The sequence below is a fragment of the Punica granatum genome, chromosome 1, assembly GCF_007655135.1.
Source record: "Punica granatum isolate Tunisia-2019 chromosome 1, ASM765513v2, whole genome shotgun sequence".
NCBI classification, from domain to species: domain Eukaryota; kingdom Viridiplantae; phylum Streptophyta; class Magnoliopsida; order Myrtales; family Lythraceae; genus Punica; species Punica granatum.
Window position 1 is genome coordinate 45,674,588 of NC_045127.1, and position 16,524 is coordinate 45,691,111.

Consider the following 16,524-nt stretch of genomic DNA (forward strand, 5'->3'; position numbering starts at 1 on the left):
CTCATCACATGCGTATTTTTTGTTTGTCTATTTAGGATAGAAACATGTTTGCCAAGAAACTCTAATTCATAATTTGATAATCAAGTAAACATGGCAATTAACACACAAATTGTCCGTTTTCATTTGTTTTTATTTGTTTTCATATGTTTTTATCCATTTTCATCCGTTTCTATCTGTTTTTATCTATTTTGTTTGTTTTGTGACGGATCAAGCTCCCACAGGACACGGTTCACACGGGGTCCAACGTCCCAACCATCAATCACGGGGTCTAACACCCCTACATACACCGAGTGCGCGCAACCCAACCATGGCATGGGGTTTAACCTCGAGTCACCGTTTCAACCCTAGTATTATCCAAGTGGATGATGACTTGGGTCGGGATGCATGAAATGAGGTTAGACGATGGCCAAGGAGCTCGACCGATACCACGGCTATCTTGAGAAACATTCGATCCTCCTGGATCCTTTGGATCCGTTGGACTCGACCTTCGACTCTTATGAGCCCGCATCGCATTAATTTCAGTTTTGGTCTTTCAAACCTCATGGTGAGCAAGAGTAGAATATTGTCCAAACGCAAGCTGACTGTGATCCATTTTGTTGTAATTTGTATTTATTATTTGAAAATATATTGTGGGGTATTTATTTGTACATTCATTCAAGTAATGATCTCTGTCGACAAGCACAAGGTCCGAGGGTCGAAACAGGTCAAGTCGGTTTACTAATCCTTGAGACGAGCCAGACCACACGAATCAAGGGTCCGGTCCACACAGTGAACCGGCCATCATGGTTTGGTTAACTGAGATGCGAGGACAGTGGACCGATCCCCTGACCCAAGGATCCGCTCCTCTTTTGGTATCATAGTTCGAATCGATTGTTTCTTTGAATTTACATTGTCAAACCGGGCAAGATGAGTGCAACCTAATCAAGCGGTAAATAAATTAAAAATGAAAAACCTTAGATAAACTATAATACCGAAAGGGTATGTGAGATAGAGGCTCGCACGTAACAGAATCATCGAATTCGAAACCCTCAATTTCGCAGATCATAAGCCTTAGCAACTATGTGTATCTATTAATCCTAAACCCGGGGCAATTCACCGGCTCTTGACCTCCGGGTTGTAAATATGTAATGGTGACTCCTTCTCACACGTGTCTGTCACGCATCTCCTGGGAATGTGGACACTTCCAAGCCGTGTGATTAGCGCGCATGCATGCGGCCTCGACGATGCGAAATTCGGGTCCACACACTCCTTACAATTGTTGCTTATGATATTGATCGAACAACAAATCCGGAATAGCGAGACAACATTGAGGTTCTCCCTATCCAACCTCAAGAGGTTACTCTAGAAAGACAAATTCAACAACCTCAACTACAAGTGCTGGAGTGTAATTTTAGGTGATTATATTGCATTTCTCCTAGAGCATGCAACTGACATTGGAATTAAAGAATATAGAGAATTTGCTAGAATGTTAGACACACCGAATGGTGTGAATATATTCTTATTTATAGTAGATGAAATGCAACAATTATGAAAATATATCAAAGATTACACAATATCATAAATATCAAATATTCTTTGATATCCCTAATTGATTTTCTCCATATCATATCCCTCGATTCTCTCCCTAATACTTCCCCGCAAGCACAACGGGGAGGCCGCACGTTGAGCTTGAAACTAATTTTAGCAAATGCAGTGTGAATAGACCCTCCGTAAGAGGACCATTGAGTTGATCGATCTCTGCCTGATGAAGTGAATTAGAAATGGCTTGGAAAAGCTGGCTTTCACGTCCTTGGCAGTGTAAAAGCCTGTGACCACAAGTAGAATAGGCTAAAAGGGGAAAAAATGCATAGCCTAGTTTTAAAGGAGATTGGGCGTGAAAGGTTTAGAGGGAAAGGCCAACAGAGAGAAAAGCTGTGAGCATTGGCAAAAGAGAGACTTGAGAAGACGAGGTCGTGACCAGGGTTCAGGACAACCAAAATTTTAAGGAAGGTCGAGCACGACCAATATAGCAAAAAAGATAACTGTCGAGATTTAGGGCGGAAGAAACGAGAGAGATTCCGCAGACAAGTCTAGATAGAGAGGGGAAGGAAAAACTTGAAATTGTGCGACTCAAATCCAATGCTGACTATCGCTGCAGTAGGACAAAAGAATTTGAGGTATTTTTTGTCAGTAAGCGGGAGACGGAGACAATCTGCAGGGAGGAGAGATTTATTTCAGACAATCTAAGTAGGCGAGGAAAATGAAGTTTTCTCGGGTAGAACTGTGGAAGAAAGGTAGAGAAATTGAGGTTGCCGGGCGCGCCCGGTCATGGCCGGACGCACCAGAGAACGTATTTAGCAGAAGCTTTAATCAGTAATAGCAGGATCGTTCTGCTTTGATACCATAAAGAATATAGAGAATTTACTAGAATGTCACACACACCAAATGGTGTGAATGTATTCTTATTTATAGTAGATGGAATGCAACAATTGTGGACATATATCAAAGATTACACAATATCATAAATATCAAATATTCTTTGATATCCCTAATTGATTTTCTCCATATCATATCCCTCGATTCTCTCCCTAATAGGAATAATGGAAGACAACTCAATCAACTTCCGTCAAGCCATGTGAAGTTCTAACTCTCAAAAGTGGATTAATGCTATGAATGAAGAGATGAACTCTATGGCAAACAATGACGTTTGGGATCTAGTACCATTGGCTAAAGGTATGAAGCCCATTGGTTGTACTTGTGATCATTGATGGGTCTAGTCACGATACGAGTGGCAAAGATCGCTTTGGTCTCGTGTTGATGTTATTTGATGGACCAGATTGTTTGAGATGTTTGGTGTGGATAGGAATTATGAGCGCATAAAGTAAGTTTGTGATACATAACCTTTTAGAGATATATATGTTTGCGCAAGTGGAAGATTTTTTTACTTTGTTCGATGATGTGGTCCAACATATATATATTAGTTGGTCACGTATCACGCGCTATCCTGTTAATTGGCTTGATTAAGTAATCGGTCAAGTTTTTAAATTATGGGGCTATAGACATCGTAGTAGAGCGTGAGATTTAATATGCAGATACGTGTTTTCTAGTTCCATGATGGGCGGAATTAAGTATTACACTAACCTCAAATTCTTTAAGTTTATTGAGGGGCATACAGTTTCCGGATCTCACATTACACGTAATACACGTGTTAAGTCTCGAATCCCATCAAGTCTCAAATCCTATCGTTAGAGACTTAAGACACTTTATCCTTCATCCAATTTACCTCCTTAATGGAAATTATCTCTCACAAAATCCATTGTGCTTAAGACAGCCAGAGAGAAAAGGGAAATAGGAAAGGAATTGTCGATCTTCTAGACTCAAAGCCCGATAACCCGATATTCGACTTGGATTGCCAAACGATGGAATCAGGTACACATTTAAATTTGATTGTGCCCTCGACACGATGACATCGTCATGTAATACTCTCATTCTTTCACACAGTACGCAGATTCACATATATACATTCAACAAAAGGGCATGTCGAGGTATTATGAGGCCATTCCTAGTTACTTCCGCCCTCTTTTACTCTTTTTCTTCGCTTTCGATTTGTTGTTCCCCTGATTTTTGTTTTCAATTCCCTTTCTTGTAGCAGTCGAAGCACGTGAATCCTCAGGGTTAACCTCGGCACCGTTGCTTCTCTCTTGGAACATATGACACAAGAAATGCTCCAACATGGGCCTTCGCAATTGCAACCTCCTGGATATCTCCACAATCGCAGAAATCTTATCTTCAAGCTTCCGATCACTGAGACTAGAGCAAGAAGTACATGATTCATGTCGAGAAAATAAATGTTTAAGAAGAGGTAGTGAACTGAAATCATTCTTAGGCTTCCAAGGCTTTTTCATGATATTGTTGTATGTAGTAGGACTCAGCACACTCACCTGAAACTTAAGGCAGCATGGAGTTGTCTAAGATCATCGAGCATTCCCGAAAGGTTCTGCCTGAATGTGTCAGGTAGGGCTTCTTCCCCCGAAAAATTTCCCTTAGCTTCCCAGATGTGTTCATTAAGAGCTTGATAGAATTCAGACAAACACTTATCAAAGTCAACCTGCAAATTATAACAATCAAGGAATTACTACAGTGTCTCTGTAAAATGTCGAAACAGAACGTAACAAATCCGGGATACTACCTTAAGTGCCTTTGCGGAGGAGACAATCCCTGGCTGATCTTCAACCTTGCCAACAGATTCAAGCATATCTACGACCTTCCACAGCTCCATCACAGTTTTGATATTTTCACTGGGGCTTTCACCGATTGAAGATGTTTCCTCAACAATATCAGATGAAACCCCCATCTCCGAATTTTCGCCAAGATCATTGCTGCTCGAGGGGCGAACATTGGAGGAGGAATTCTCAGCTCCATCCTTTAAAGCGTCTCCCTGATGTTTCCGGGCCTTGGCAATGTCAGGAAAGAGAAACCTCAGTACATCCTCGCTTGTCCTATATTTAGTAATTTCAACACACAAAGCATCTCTTGGTACTGGATTTGAAAAATCTCTCTCCCAACTGATGATTACGAGAGGATCATTGACCCTTCTAAATGCTTCTGCTATTGCCGGAACAGTAATCTCGAGCTCATTCCCATGCTTGAATGCTCTCCAAAGGGGATTGAAAAATTCGCGAGGAAGGTAATCTGATATATACCATGTGGTAAGCAACTTACAGAGCAAATCCCCACACACAGAAAAATTTATGTGCAGAAGTGACAGCAGCATAAACAGCTTTAAGACCAAAAGCCGATGGTATTGTTCCCTCTCAGTCACTCCTGATTTTCCTATCCATTCCACGGTGTCGGATCTATTGCGTAGAAGAAGTTGAATCGCATAAGGAATAAACTCAAGAATGAGCTCGAAAGGTTCTACTGGGTAGGGAACTGAATTAGGACGCACCATTGTGTCCCCTTCGTGGAACATGAGCCATTCGACAAAACCCGACTCAGTAGTAAACATATGTGGGCGGAAACTGGATGAGAGAATAAGAAGCCGCTCGAGAAGGTATAAGAAGCAGGAAGGCGAGATGTAGTCGACTTCTTTTCTCCAGTTAGCATTGAAAGTTTCTGCTAGGGCCTCGTGAAATTTCTGAACCGCAGAAACTTCTGAGAAAACATTGCGAGAACTTCCCCGTCCCTTCTCTTGATGGAGACAATCAAAGAGTATTTTCCAAGGAGTATCCTCCTGAAAGCACTCTAAGACTTTCAAATATGAAGGACTATCGAGCTTACCCGACCCGAGAATGATCATTGTGAGCTGACCGATCTGCCCATAAGTGAGCTTCTTCTTTGGGTTGACAAGTTCAAATGCCTGTCTTAGCAAACGAGAAGAAGCCTTGCTTCCTCTAAGAGAGACTATGTTTGCTCTCAAGGAACTCCTCCAATCCAGAGGAAAGACGCAGGATAAGTACCTCAATGTCGAATCTCTGATGAAATTCCATATTACCTGCTTGTCAGAGTGGTGACAAATCAAAGACTTCGACGTTAAGAGAAACTCTGCTACCTCGTAGATATGTATTAGTACCCTGCACTGAGAATACTCAGGTTTTGAAATCCCGACTGAGACTGATGACCTTAACTTGTAAAGGGCATCAAGACAGTGCAACACTTTGATTGTGACAGAAACTAGCTCCGAGCCCCAGTACTTCTTAGCAGCAACGACAAAATGTCGAAGCTCCAACGGGACCAACTTCCCGTTTCTCCTAAAGGACCCATCCCCAATGTTTCTTGCCCACTCTGCTTCAGGATTGAGGAGAAGATAAATTGGTTCTGCTTTGGAATTATAGAGCTTCAAGACACCCATGTAATTCAAACAGAACTCCACGTAAGACGTGTACTCATTTGCTTCCTGCTTCTCAAGACACTGGACGTTATCAATAATGCAAATGATCTCATCTCTCCAGAGACTCCAAAAGTAGAACATTGCTTCCACAGAAACCTGATTCCTCAAAATTTGTTTCTCTGAGAAATCCTTAAAATCAGGAACCAAATTGTCTTCACAACAAAACAGAGAGACATCTGATTTTAAATGCACGTCCAGAATCTTCCAAGAGCACAATATTTCGCCGGTGATGTTCTTGTTTCTGCTGGAACCACTCAACAATTCCCCCAATTCGGGCAAACTAATAACTTCGTCAAGCAAGACTGTCGACTCAATCTGTGCATAATGGTAGAAGTGCTCAGACACAAGAATCGCATAGGATTTAGCTCTCCTGAGGAGGTCCTTTTTGCCTTCAAACTTCTTCAGGGGCCATCCCCTGCTTCCCGGTGTCCCCCAAAGAGAAGAGTACAATACGTACCAAAGGATACACATCGATGCCTCCTTAAAGTGTCCACCTTTACCGAGCAAGCGAGCCTCGAGAAGGGTGTCACCTTTTAGCTTTGCCACATCAGCTGCTTTTAAGAAGTTTCCAAACTCTTCCTCCATAGACAGAAGCTCCTCAAGGCAGTTCAAACTCCTCAAAAAGCTTCGCATTGCCTCCATAGATGGAAATACCTTAACGAATCTCATCATCATTTTGAAGTTCTTCTGTTTATAATAGTGATGTGCACAAGTCTCCAAGAAGTCCTGCTCGATTTTAACAGTATCTGGTTTAGATGTTTTGGCTCCTTCTTTCCAGCTTTGTATATACGACAAGCCCAACTCAAAGAGATTTCCTTGAGCACAAGCAGACAAGCACTGGGACAAAAAGTTGCCCTTTGAGTACACATCTGCTGCCTGACTGCAGCAGCCGGCAAGGAGGAAACACTCTCCGGCTCTTTCCAGACTGGATTCTCCACACTTCTCCAAGTAAATACTTCCTGCAGAGTCAACAGTTAGGGTCAAATTTTGACCAACCAAGCAGTGGAAAGGAAATGAAATCTACTCTAATGATCTATTCAAACAGCTGCAAGCAATCGTTATATAGAGAGGGTAGCTGGTTGAGGATTCAATAGAAAAGCTTCTTGTTACCACTCCGAGGCAGAAGCTCTTCGCACAGCCATCAATCCAAACAATTTAATCCCTAATCATAGTCGCAGGTCTCAGGCCTCTTCATACGCAGGACAAGTACAATAAAGACTGTAATACAAACAACAAAGGGGGTACCAAGCCAAAAGCTGCTCAATTTGAAATTTCCTCTTGGTGACCCTTTGCTCTAGATCTGAATTATGTTGGAACTATGCTGGAGCCCATGCATTGCTCGGAACAAAACGAAGATATAAAGCTTTTTAAAAATAATCACGTTCACTCAATATGCTAAATTATCCATAGAGAAAACAAACATAAAAGTAGATAACCTAATCTAGGTAGAAAACAAAAAATCTACTTTCATTCATACAGCAAGTTCGAGAAACAGAATATACTATAAGATGGACCAACAGAATATACTTAGATATAGATATAAGTACATATATAGATATACAAGACAAGAAACTAGGAACACTGCATCATCTTACCTGCCCTTTCATACTCTTTCAATTCGTAGAAACACTCGGCGGCAAATTCCGCCATTCCTATAGACTCGAAAAGTGTCCCTGCTCTCTCATAATCCTTCAGAGCAAGGAAACACTGGGCAGCACGTTCATTCTTTCCAATGGACTCATACATCTCCCCCGCCTGCCTCCGGAAGTGAGAAGCCTCCTCAGGATTTGAGATGCTCATTTGATCTGCTGCAGCATTTAGCCCTGCGGCCCTTGCAAATTTCTCTCCCAGTGCAAATTGTGCTCGTTCAAAGCACATTGTTGCCATCTCGTAGTTGTTCTCATCCATGAGCTGAACAAAGGCAGAAAAAAAAAAAAAGTCACTTTCATATTTTGTTCCCATTTGATACAAACTTTGCTTCAATCATGAAAGAAGAAAAAATGAAGAAAAGCAGGTGGAGATCTGAATAATGACGAAAATTATAGAGAGACGGCACCTTCCAACCCTGTGATTTCCATTGCTCAGGAGTGCTTGCAACCTTCATCTCTTCTGCAAGATAATTGTCTAACTTCCTCACTTGGATGAGGCAGAGCTTTTTCCAGTAATCAAACATGGGTTTCGAAAATTCCATGTTGCTCTCAACGATCCACAGCCTCTGCCTTGTTCGAGTGATGGCAACATATAATTGCTTCAGTTCAGAGCACAAGATATTGTGCTTTGCTAAGTCGAAGTTCGGGAACCCTCTGGGAAAGCTGTTATCTAGTAAATTTTGTTCCTTCATGTACTCGTAGATGACCCTCCATTGATTCTTCATTGGCGACGAACCAAAAAAGTTGTACAAGAGCACGTCCTATAGTAATAATTCAAGAAGGTTCAAGTAAATATCATCAATCCTTCTAAAAATAAATTATTTTACAAATAGCAATAATCAGGAGAGAAGGGAACATAAAAACAAGCCATAAATCCCAAACCTGAAACTCTAAACCTTTGCACTCCACCACAGTTAAAATGAGGGCTTGCTTCCCCACATAGTTCAACACTTCATGTCGAGCACAATCATCCCGAACTAATATGACTTGCTCCGCTCCAAAACCGACTACATTCACTCCCACACTAAGGTTGTTTCCAAAGATTGATATGATGGCATTCTCTTCATTTCCCGACTCCAGGAAAATTGGGGCTTCCCCACATATCCGACTCACTTCAGGGCTGAGAATGTCAATCAATAATGGAAAATAATGACTGAGAAGGTTGATGACACTCTGTGCTAGCTTGAGAATGGCTGCATGGGTCCGAAAATTCTGAGACAGGTGAAAAACCTTGGAGATTCTGCCTTTATGCAAATTTTGCTGAACCTCATCTCCCAATCCATGCGAGAATTCCTTGTAGAACAAGAATCTGATATCCTCGAATCGGAAATCTATTCCCCTTGCAATAGTTTGAGCAGTGTCACCAGAGAAAACGAAGCCTTCCTCGACATTACTTGAAATATTCTTAAATAGTGCAATCTGTCTCATAGTAAGGTCTTGAACTTCATCTATATAAACAAATTCCATCCTATCACCCTTCCATTTTTCATGTTGGAGACGAGAGTGGAGATCATTGACAAGATCAGAGAGATCAAACTCACCATTCCTTGCTTTCATCTTCTCGTAGTCCAGGAAAATATCATACATTTTCTCACGTTCATCAACTGTTAGAGTTGAGGCACGACCTTCTGAAAGTAAAACATAGTCCTCTCGACTGATCCTGCCATTAGAAGAATCTACAACTCGTATACCGCCTTTGATATGAGATATAATCTCAGTAAATACTCTCGAAGGGTCGAACTTCCTCATGAGTGCCTCATTGAAATGGGGCCAATAAGTTGTGCAGAACTTCTCATAATTTACCTCCTTTGCTCTCACGTAAGTTTGCAAGGCAAGAGATCTTATAGGCCCGACTTTGCCCCTGCAAATTTTCCTTAAATCGGGGAACCTCTCAAAGTATGAAACACCAATGGTTCCATCAAGCATTATCAGAAACTTTTGGAAAGTAACGACGAGCGGATACGACTTGGGAGGTATATCAAAAAAAGAGTCTGGAATGTCCTTGAACTGGTCTGTGCTGTCTATAAAATCGATATCACCTGAAGGGCTTTCAGGCAAAATATTCCTTCCACATGCAAAGCTGCATAGATAGAAAAGTAGCAATTGAAAATGAGGAAAAATGCATTGCAAACATAAGTATCATAAGTAGATTGCAATCAAGAGAAGATATTGGCGTAGATGGACTATGATACTTGCTTGCTGCGACGTACGTAGTACTTGCTTGCTGCAACCCAAATCTTTTTATATAAACCTGACGCTTTCAATGGGGTGCTTTATCAAATTGAGATATTTAAATGTTCGGTTTTCCCAGCTTCCTCACTTCATGTTTTATATATTACGAACTCACAGTATACCAGCCAAACTAAAAGCACCCCTCTACTTTACCTACCTCTTCAATTGAGAAATGTGTCGTCTGACAGCAAAACAGAGTTTGGGACTGACGGTAACAAAAAGCTGATGCAACCCATCTGTGTTAGGATCTTCATCCCTCTCCTCATTGTTTGTTCTGTCGCTGAACCCTCCATTGCCATCTCTATTTAAAGCCATCTGGTAAAGCTGCTCTTTCTTAAACAACTTCATCGTTAGAATAGTGGTCTTCCCAGTGCCAGAACGTCCAAGTATGAAAGTGCTCCGGGGGAAGTTGATGATCTCCCTTTCTTCATTTGTCACTTCAAATGGGAGTTCCACTTCTTTCCCATCTTTGTCTGATAGCAAGTGGTTCACAATGTCCGAGGACAGTGGGTAAAACTTCATCAGGAGTAAACTGTCGTTCACCTTCGAATTCTCTGCATATGAGCAAGAATCCAAGACACTGTCCAAATCATGACCTTCCTGATTTTCAGTAGAAGAATTTCCACTGCGACGAAAATTGAAAGGTGCTTGCCAAGACTTTGGAACTTCCAGGAGCCTGTGACAGGAAAGTAAGTAAGGTGGCAAGAATGCCGAAATTAAGAAAAACCTGTTGAATGCCTTTTCGAATAAGACTATGAAAACTTGTCTGCGTTTTCCTGGAAGTGTAGAAGAGAAAGGAACTTAAGCACAATTTTATACTTCGGTAAACCTTTGTGCCAGTGAAACCATAGTTTATGTCAATTTCAACGAAACCTGTGGAATTCAAAATGCTGATTTATCATTTATGATACAATAAAGTGGAAAATATTGCTGATTACCCATCAAGAGATTTCTCCTTGCAACGATCGATATAGTCATTGCTGTATGTTTCATAAATGCCATCAAGGCGTTTGACCGTCTTCGGGATATCTTCTGATGGCAATACGTCCCAAACCTTCAAGACTTGAACGTAATTGAAGTCCTTTTCTATGTCAACTGTGCACAAAACATAGAGACTCTCAACTTTAAATTGTTTCACAATCTGTAGGGAGTTCTCGCAGATCATGTTCATGTCTCTCCTCTTAGGTCTCCATCCATTAGAGAGCTTCAACAGAAGGTTTATCACTGACAGCTTCATCTGGCGTGAAATCAACTTTCGGAAAGACTGACGAAAGTTCTCGCTAAAAATGACCTGAAAATGCAACAAAAAGAACATCATTAAATTTTTCTCATTCAACTAATAGCTGAACACATCAGAACTGGATAAGACCAGGCAGTAAAACAGCCATTAAGAATCGATAAGAACCAGCTGAACTGCACGGTCCAGTCTAGTTCAATGTCCAATCCAGTTCTGACAAGTGGTTTCAGCAAGATAGTAACAAGTGGATCGTATCAAAGATTATAGATAGAGGTTGGCCAAAAAAAAAAAAGAGATAATAGATAGAGGATGAGAAGTTTGATACCTTCCACCTAGCGCTTCTAAAGAGCACACTGCTCCCACTGAGCAGATCATCGAGCTGATCATATTCTTTCTTGACTTCTAAGATGGTCTTTGCCAAACCCTCGTCATCTTCTGCATTGAAGAAACACTGTCGTTCGATGGCATCATTAACCAATGCTTCCCATACTGATTGCTTTGTCTTCAATGAACTCCTCCGCAGCGTTCTCTCGTTCCCCAAAATCCAAAGACAATGCCTACGGAGGCATCACAAAGATTAGCCATTACATAAAAGGTTTCCAACAATTTCTATTTTTCTTTCTTCAGAGTAAGGAAAATAACCGGTAATATGTCTATTGTCACATCTTTACAGGTCATCTTCGAGTAGAGAGCATCGTGCAAAATGCTTTTCAATACAATTTTTGGATTCGAACAGAACCTAAGTGATGGTATGTGAGAGAGTACCTTGCTCGGGTCAAAGCAACATTTGTGTTGTTACAATTGGCTAAGAACCCGATGTTACCCTGAGGATTCGATCTCACGGTAGATATTATTATGATGTCTTCCTCGCCGCCTTGAAACCCGTCCACTGTCTTCACATTCACCACAAAGCCCCCGGAATTTTCAGAGTCTTCATATTTCTTTCCAAGTCTTGCACGAATTGCTCCAACTTGAGCCGCATAGGGTGATATTATGCCAATCCTCAGCTTTTGCTTTGATGACGAGCTCCATGCTGCAGGCGAGCAGAGAAAAAATGAACCCAAAGAACCAGAATGAAGGGAAAATGGAATTATGAATATTACTGAGAGAGATCGAAAGAAAAAAAAAAGACTTTCACAAAAAACATGTAGACACTTCAACACAAACATTGAAATTGTACGTCGATTCCATAGGTATTATGAGTTGGGAACTTGGTTCCAGAAGTAACATGGTATTTCCCGAACATCAGGAAACAATTCTCCTTTACAAAACAAAAATTTCATCATAATGTTGTCTATCAAAATGTTACAATCTTCCCGAAAATATCCAATTCCTTTCATGACTCACACCCCAATAATAAGAGTTTCGTGATCAAAGTGAAATATAATTACAAAATAAAACAAACTTAAAGGTCCATTAGTTTGACTTATCCTTTCTCAAGCACTAAATCATACATACAGTTGAGTGAAGAGAGAAACATAGACAAGTTTTTGTCTTTCCAGGAATACCTTGTTGGAGATACTTCAATAACTTCAATGCAACAGCCACCTCCACGAGATTCCTCAGAGAGGTCCCTTTGTCGTCATGTTCTTCTCTTCCATCAGAAATATTTATAAATGCATATGGACTAAACATTGACCCTGGTAGATAACGCCTAATGTAACTCTGGGCCTTGACAATTGCAGCATCTTGAATTTGGCCACCATAAAACATGCGATTAGGAAAGTGACTTATTGAAGGGTGCATTCGATACTGGATGTCGAGTAAATGCTTAGATTTTCCAAGTGAACTTAATCTTTCAAACAAACTTCGACCAAAGCTAGCTTCATCAGAGACCTGCAAAATTGACAAAGTTAACAAATAAAACAAACAAAACCAAGATTTCGAAAAAAAAAAAAAAAAAAAAAAAAACTCTTTGCAATCATTAGCGTTTAATTTATAAACATACTTTGCTTTTCACTATAGATGGTAACTGACGCTCATCCCCAACAAGAACAGCGTGGCTAAGTCCAGCAAGTTGAAGAGGGACCACAGATTCACATTCTTTCAACTGAGCTGCTTCATCGATCACCAAGAGCTTCGGTGGCTCCATATCCACAAAATGCAGCTTATATGTGTTGGAAGCTGTGCAAAAAAACAACGTAGCAGATTGAAAGCAAAACTCTCTTATCAAGTCCTTACTCATAAAGCTAGGAAGCTTCAGCCTATTGAGCGAATCCTGGACAACTGCCAAGGCAGAAAGGCATTCACATCTCTTCAAGTATAAAGTCAAAAGTGGGTCCCTGGGAGTCTTCGTAGAAAGCCTGTCAGTTGCTTTACGGGAAAATGCCTCCTCCAATCTTGAAGAGAACAAATTTGAATCCTTCTGGAATAATAATTTACCGAATGATTTAAGGTGCCCAGGAAGCCCCATCATATTGTCAAAAATATCTTTGGACATGTAACTCCTGGAAATGTGAATACATAAGATAGAAATGCATCTATCAAGGGGTCCCAATGTCGATGAGTATCTCTCCCTGATGAACTCGATAAATGGTTTTCTCTGACCCACATTGTGGCTTTTCTCCTCCTCGTTGTTGCTATTTCCGACAGATTCATTTTCAACAAATATATTGTATTGCTGAACAGAATCCTCTAGAAGAGTTATCATTGAAGCTATGCAATTCCTCCAACCCGTTAACGGTGCAAGGCATTCTCTTATCCGATCCACCCGATATTCCAAGTAAATTTCTTCAGTGTATGAATCCATTTTAAGGCGGTCCTTACGCCCAAAGAGAAGAATATCTCCGTAACTCACCAAAGACGAATCCCTCACGAGCCTTTGAACCCGAGATGCAACTTCCTTAACTGCAACGTTTGACGGGGCACACACAAGGGTCTTGCATTTCATATTCAGAAGAGTGAAGAGCATCGTACTGACAGTCTTCGTTTTTCCAGTCCCTGGTGGACCCCGTATGAGTTTTATAATATGTCTGTGCTGACATTGGGTTTTATAAAGACATGACAGAGCAGTTTCCTTTTGGGACTCGTTCAGATAACTCAATAAACTCCCAGCAACAACATCTTCATTGCCCTGCATGAGGCAGAGATTGCACCCTTCCTCACCCTGCCATTGATCAAACAATATACTATTGAAATTTCGATTTAAACCAAGAAAATTAATATATATATATATATATATATATCGATATCAGGTATGTCTCAAAAAGCTGTACAATGGAAGACTACAAAATTTATCTACTTTAACATGCTCATCTTCATGCTAATAGGTTGAAAGCTTCTAACAAGTCGAGCTGATTCTTTTATAAAACCTCCTAGAAGAAAATAGACGTTAATTTGCAACAAAAAGGATAAAACATGTAATAATACTGACCACGGAATCTGTGCACAAAACTTCCTTCAGAATATCCCAGTTCCCATGCATGTGCAAAGATTTCCATGTCTTTTTATTGGTGGTCAAATTCACCATGAAAATAACATATAACTGCTTGTGAACCATCTCTTCCATCTCCTCCCCTATTGTAATTTTGAAGTTCACTGCATTCAATTCTTCGCCGCCTTTGATGTTTGTATCCATGTCGTCGCCATCATCATTGTATGAGATCCCAGTGACAAAAGCAAATGCCCAGAATCTTCCTATCCTCTGCAGATCAGAAACTGTCTCGGGCTTCGCATCTGCTAGAATCAAAAGGTCACCCGGCCGAGTCTGGTAGGGCTCCTTGCCTGGTTCAGTTAATCGGTTTCTCCACTGGTCAACCTTAATGTTGTATAGGTTTGTCCCATGGGGCTTGCTTTCCTCAAATCCTGTAACTTCAGCATAAGGTGACGTCGCGATTGCATCCAAGCTCGAGCATACTTCAGCTCTTGTTTCTTCTAAGAAGGGATAGATGAAGGAACCTAGATACTGCTCAACCGAATCAAATCTTTCCGGGATCTTCTCCACCTATTAGAAGCGGCGAAATTTGAAATATTCAGTACTCCTACTAATAATACTAGTGATTGAATGAGAAGGATCAGCAAATAGACTAATTATGTGATAGAAGGCAGAGATACAAATAAGGACATGTCTGACGCAGATAATTAGTCTTTTCTTCTGCTGAATTTTTTTGTTTTCAAGTTTCCTCATAATAGACGGCGAATGGCAGAATATTCGACATTTAAAAAATGCAATGATCCAAAATCTCAATGTTAGCCTTTGAATAACAGCTACCAGAGTGTTGGAAACAATTTTAGCCAATAATAATCAGTTATGTTACATCATACATGATATATATACAATGATCAATATCGAGCTTTATAAATCAGCATCGAGGAGAACCCGGGATCGAAATTTCTCAAAAGAAAAATTTCCGAGAACCATCAAAGTTAACAGCGACAGATTCTTCACTTCCTGCAAAGCTTTTGAACTCTCAAGAAAGCTTGGAGGCGAAGCAACCTACACTGCAAAAAGGACGAAACTACCCTTCAACGATAATCGCATCCGTTACCCTGCTTTCTTCAAACGTGCATTTCTTTTGCAATAATCGTACACGTGAAGGGTTGATTATAAAGCCATGATGAGAGGGGAAATTCATTACAAAAAAAAAAAAGGGCTTCTTTTACGAGGCAGGGAGGCAAGATCAAGGAACCTGGTTCTTGTAGAGAGTCTCATCGTATACATCTTGGAGGGACCAAGAGAAGACGATGTCCATGAAGTCATCGGCACCACCTCCTCCTCCTCTTCTTCCATCTATGGACCCTTGGCCAACTTCCGCCATTTTCAAACAAGAGTCAACCTTACGAGACTGAGACTTAAATTGACCGGAATGAGAAAAACAGAGAGAAAAAGGGGGGGTTGCGCTGGTGATCCTAACTGAGAGAGGAACCCAAATGAGAGAGCGTCGGACAGAGAACAGAGAACATAGGAAATGAAACCGACCAAGTTGATTGCTGGACAGACGGACTGAGAAAGAAGAAGTGGGAGAAGAAAAAGATGAGAAAAGAAGAAAAAAAGAAGAAAAAGAAGAAAAGGCGGGTCTTCTCGTCTTCCGTACTAAGAGAGAGAGAGAGAGAGAATAACTTCTCTCGGAGTTTACTTCCTCTTCCTTCCATCAGTCAATTAATTGTGTTTCTTTTTTTTTTTCTTTTAAGTCGATTAATTTTTATTTTATTTTATGGGTAGTCAATTAATTTTGTTAGCTTTACTAATTATTACTTCAGAATTCTTTTCTTGATAAGTACATCACGATCTATATGCATGCATCATCCTATCCTAATATGTAAAAGCTGACTCACAAAGTAGAGGATGTGCCACATATTAGAATATAATAATGCGTTTGGTTTTAGAGTTGAGGTGGGTTGAGTTTTAATTTTAATTAGTTTGTAATAATTGTGACGTTGAATTATAATAAAAAGTGTGAAAAAGTTATGAATAGTTGGAAAAAGTAATGATTATATTATTGAATTATGAAAAAAGTAATGAATAATTGAGAGAATTTATTATTAAAAATTGAATTGAATGGTTAAAAAAATTGAAGAAAAATGAAAAAGTAATAATT

At 40.4% G+C, this 16,524-nt stretch overlaps 1 protein-coding gene across 2 annotated transcripts; it reads right to left on the reverse strand.

Moving 5' to 3' along the window:
• Positions 1-3,318: 3,318 nt before the first annotated feature.
• On the reverse strand, positions 3,319-16,050 carry LOC116209063. 2 transcript variants are annotated; one of them, XM_031542633.1, is made up of 14 exons: positions 15,616-16,050; positions 14,361-14,930; positions 12,936-14,093; positions 12,496-12,823; positions 11,753-12,020; positions 11,313-11,544; positions 10,689-11,041; positions 9,908-10,426; positions 8,401-9,598; positions 7,926-8,279; positions 7,465-7,780; positions 4,169-6,828; positions 3,921-4,087; positions 3,319-3,783 (listed from the first exon to the last, which is right to left on the reverse strand). In XM_031542633.1, the coding sequence occupies exons 1-14, from the start codon at positions 15,742-15,744 to the stop codon at positions 3,546-3,548; spliced, it is 8,490 nt and encodes a 2,829-aa protein (XP_031398493.1). In that variant the 5' UTR covers positions 15,745-16,050; the 3' UTR covers positions 3,319-3,545. The 2 variants fall into 2 exon arrangements, with proteins under 2 accessions (XP_031398493.1, XP_031398488.1); XM_031542628.1 differs by having other exon boundaries at positions 3,319-3,789; positions 15,616-16,048.
• Between the last annotated feature and the right edge of the window lie 474 nt (positions 16,051-16,524).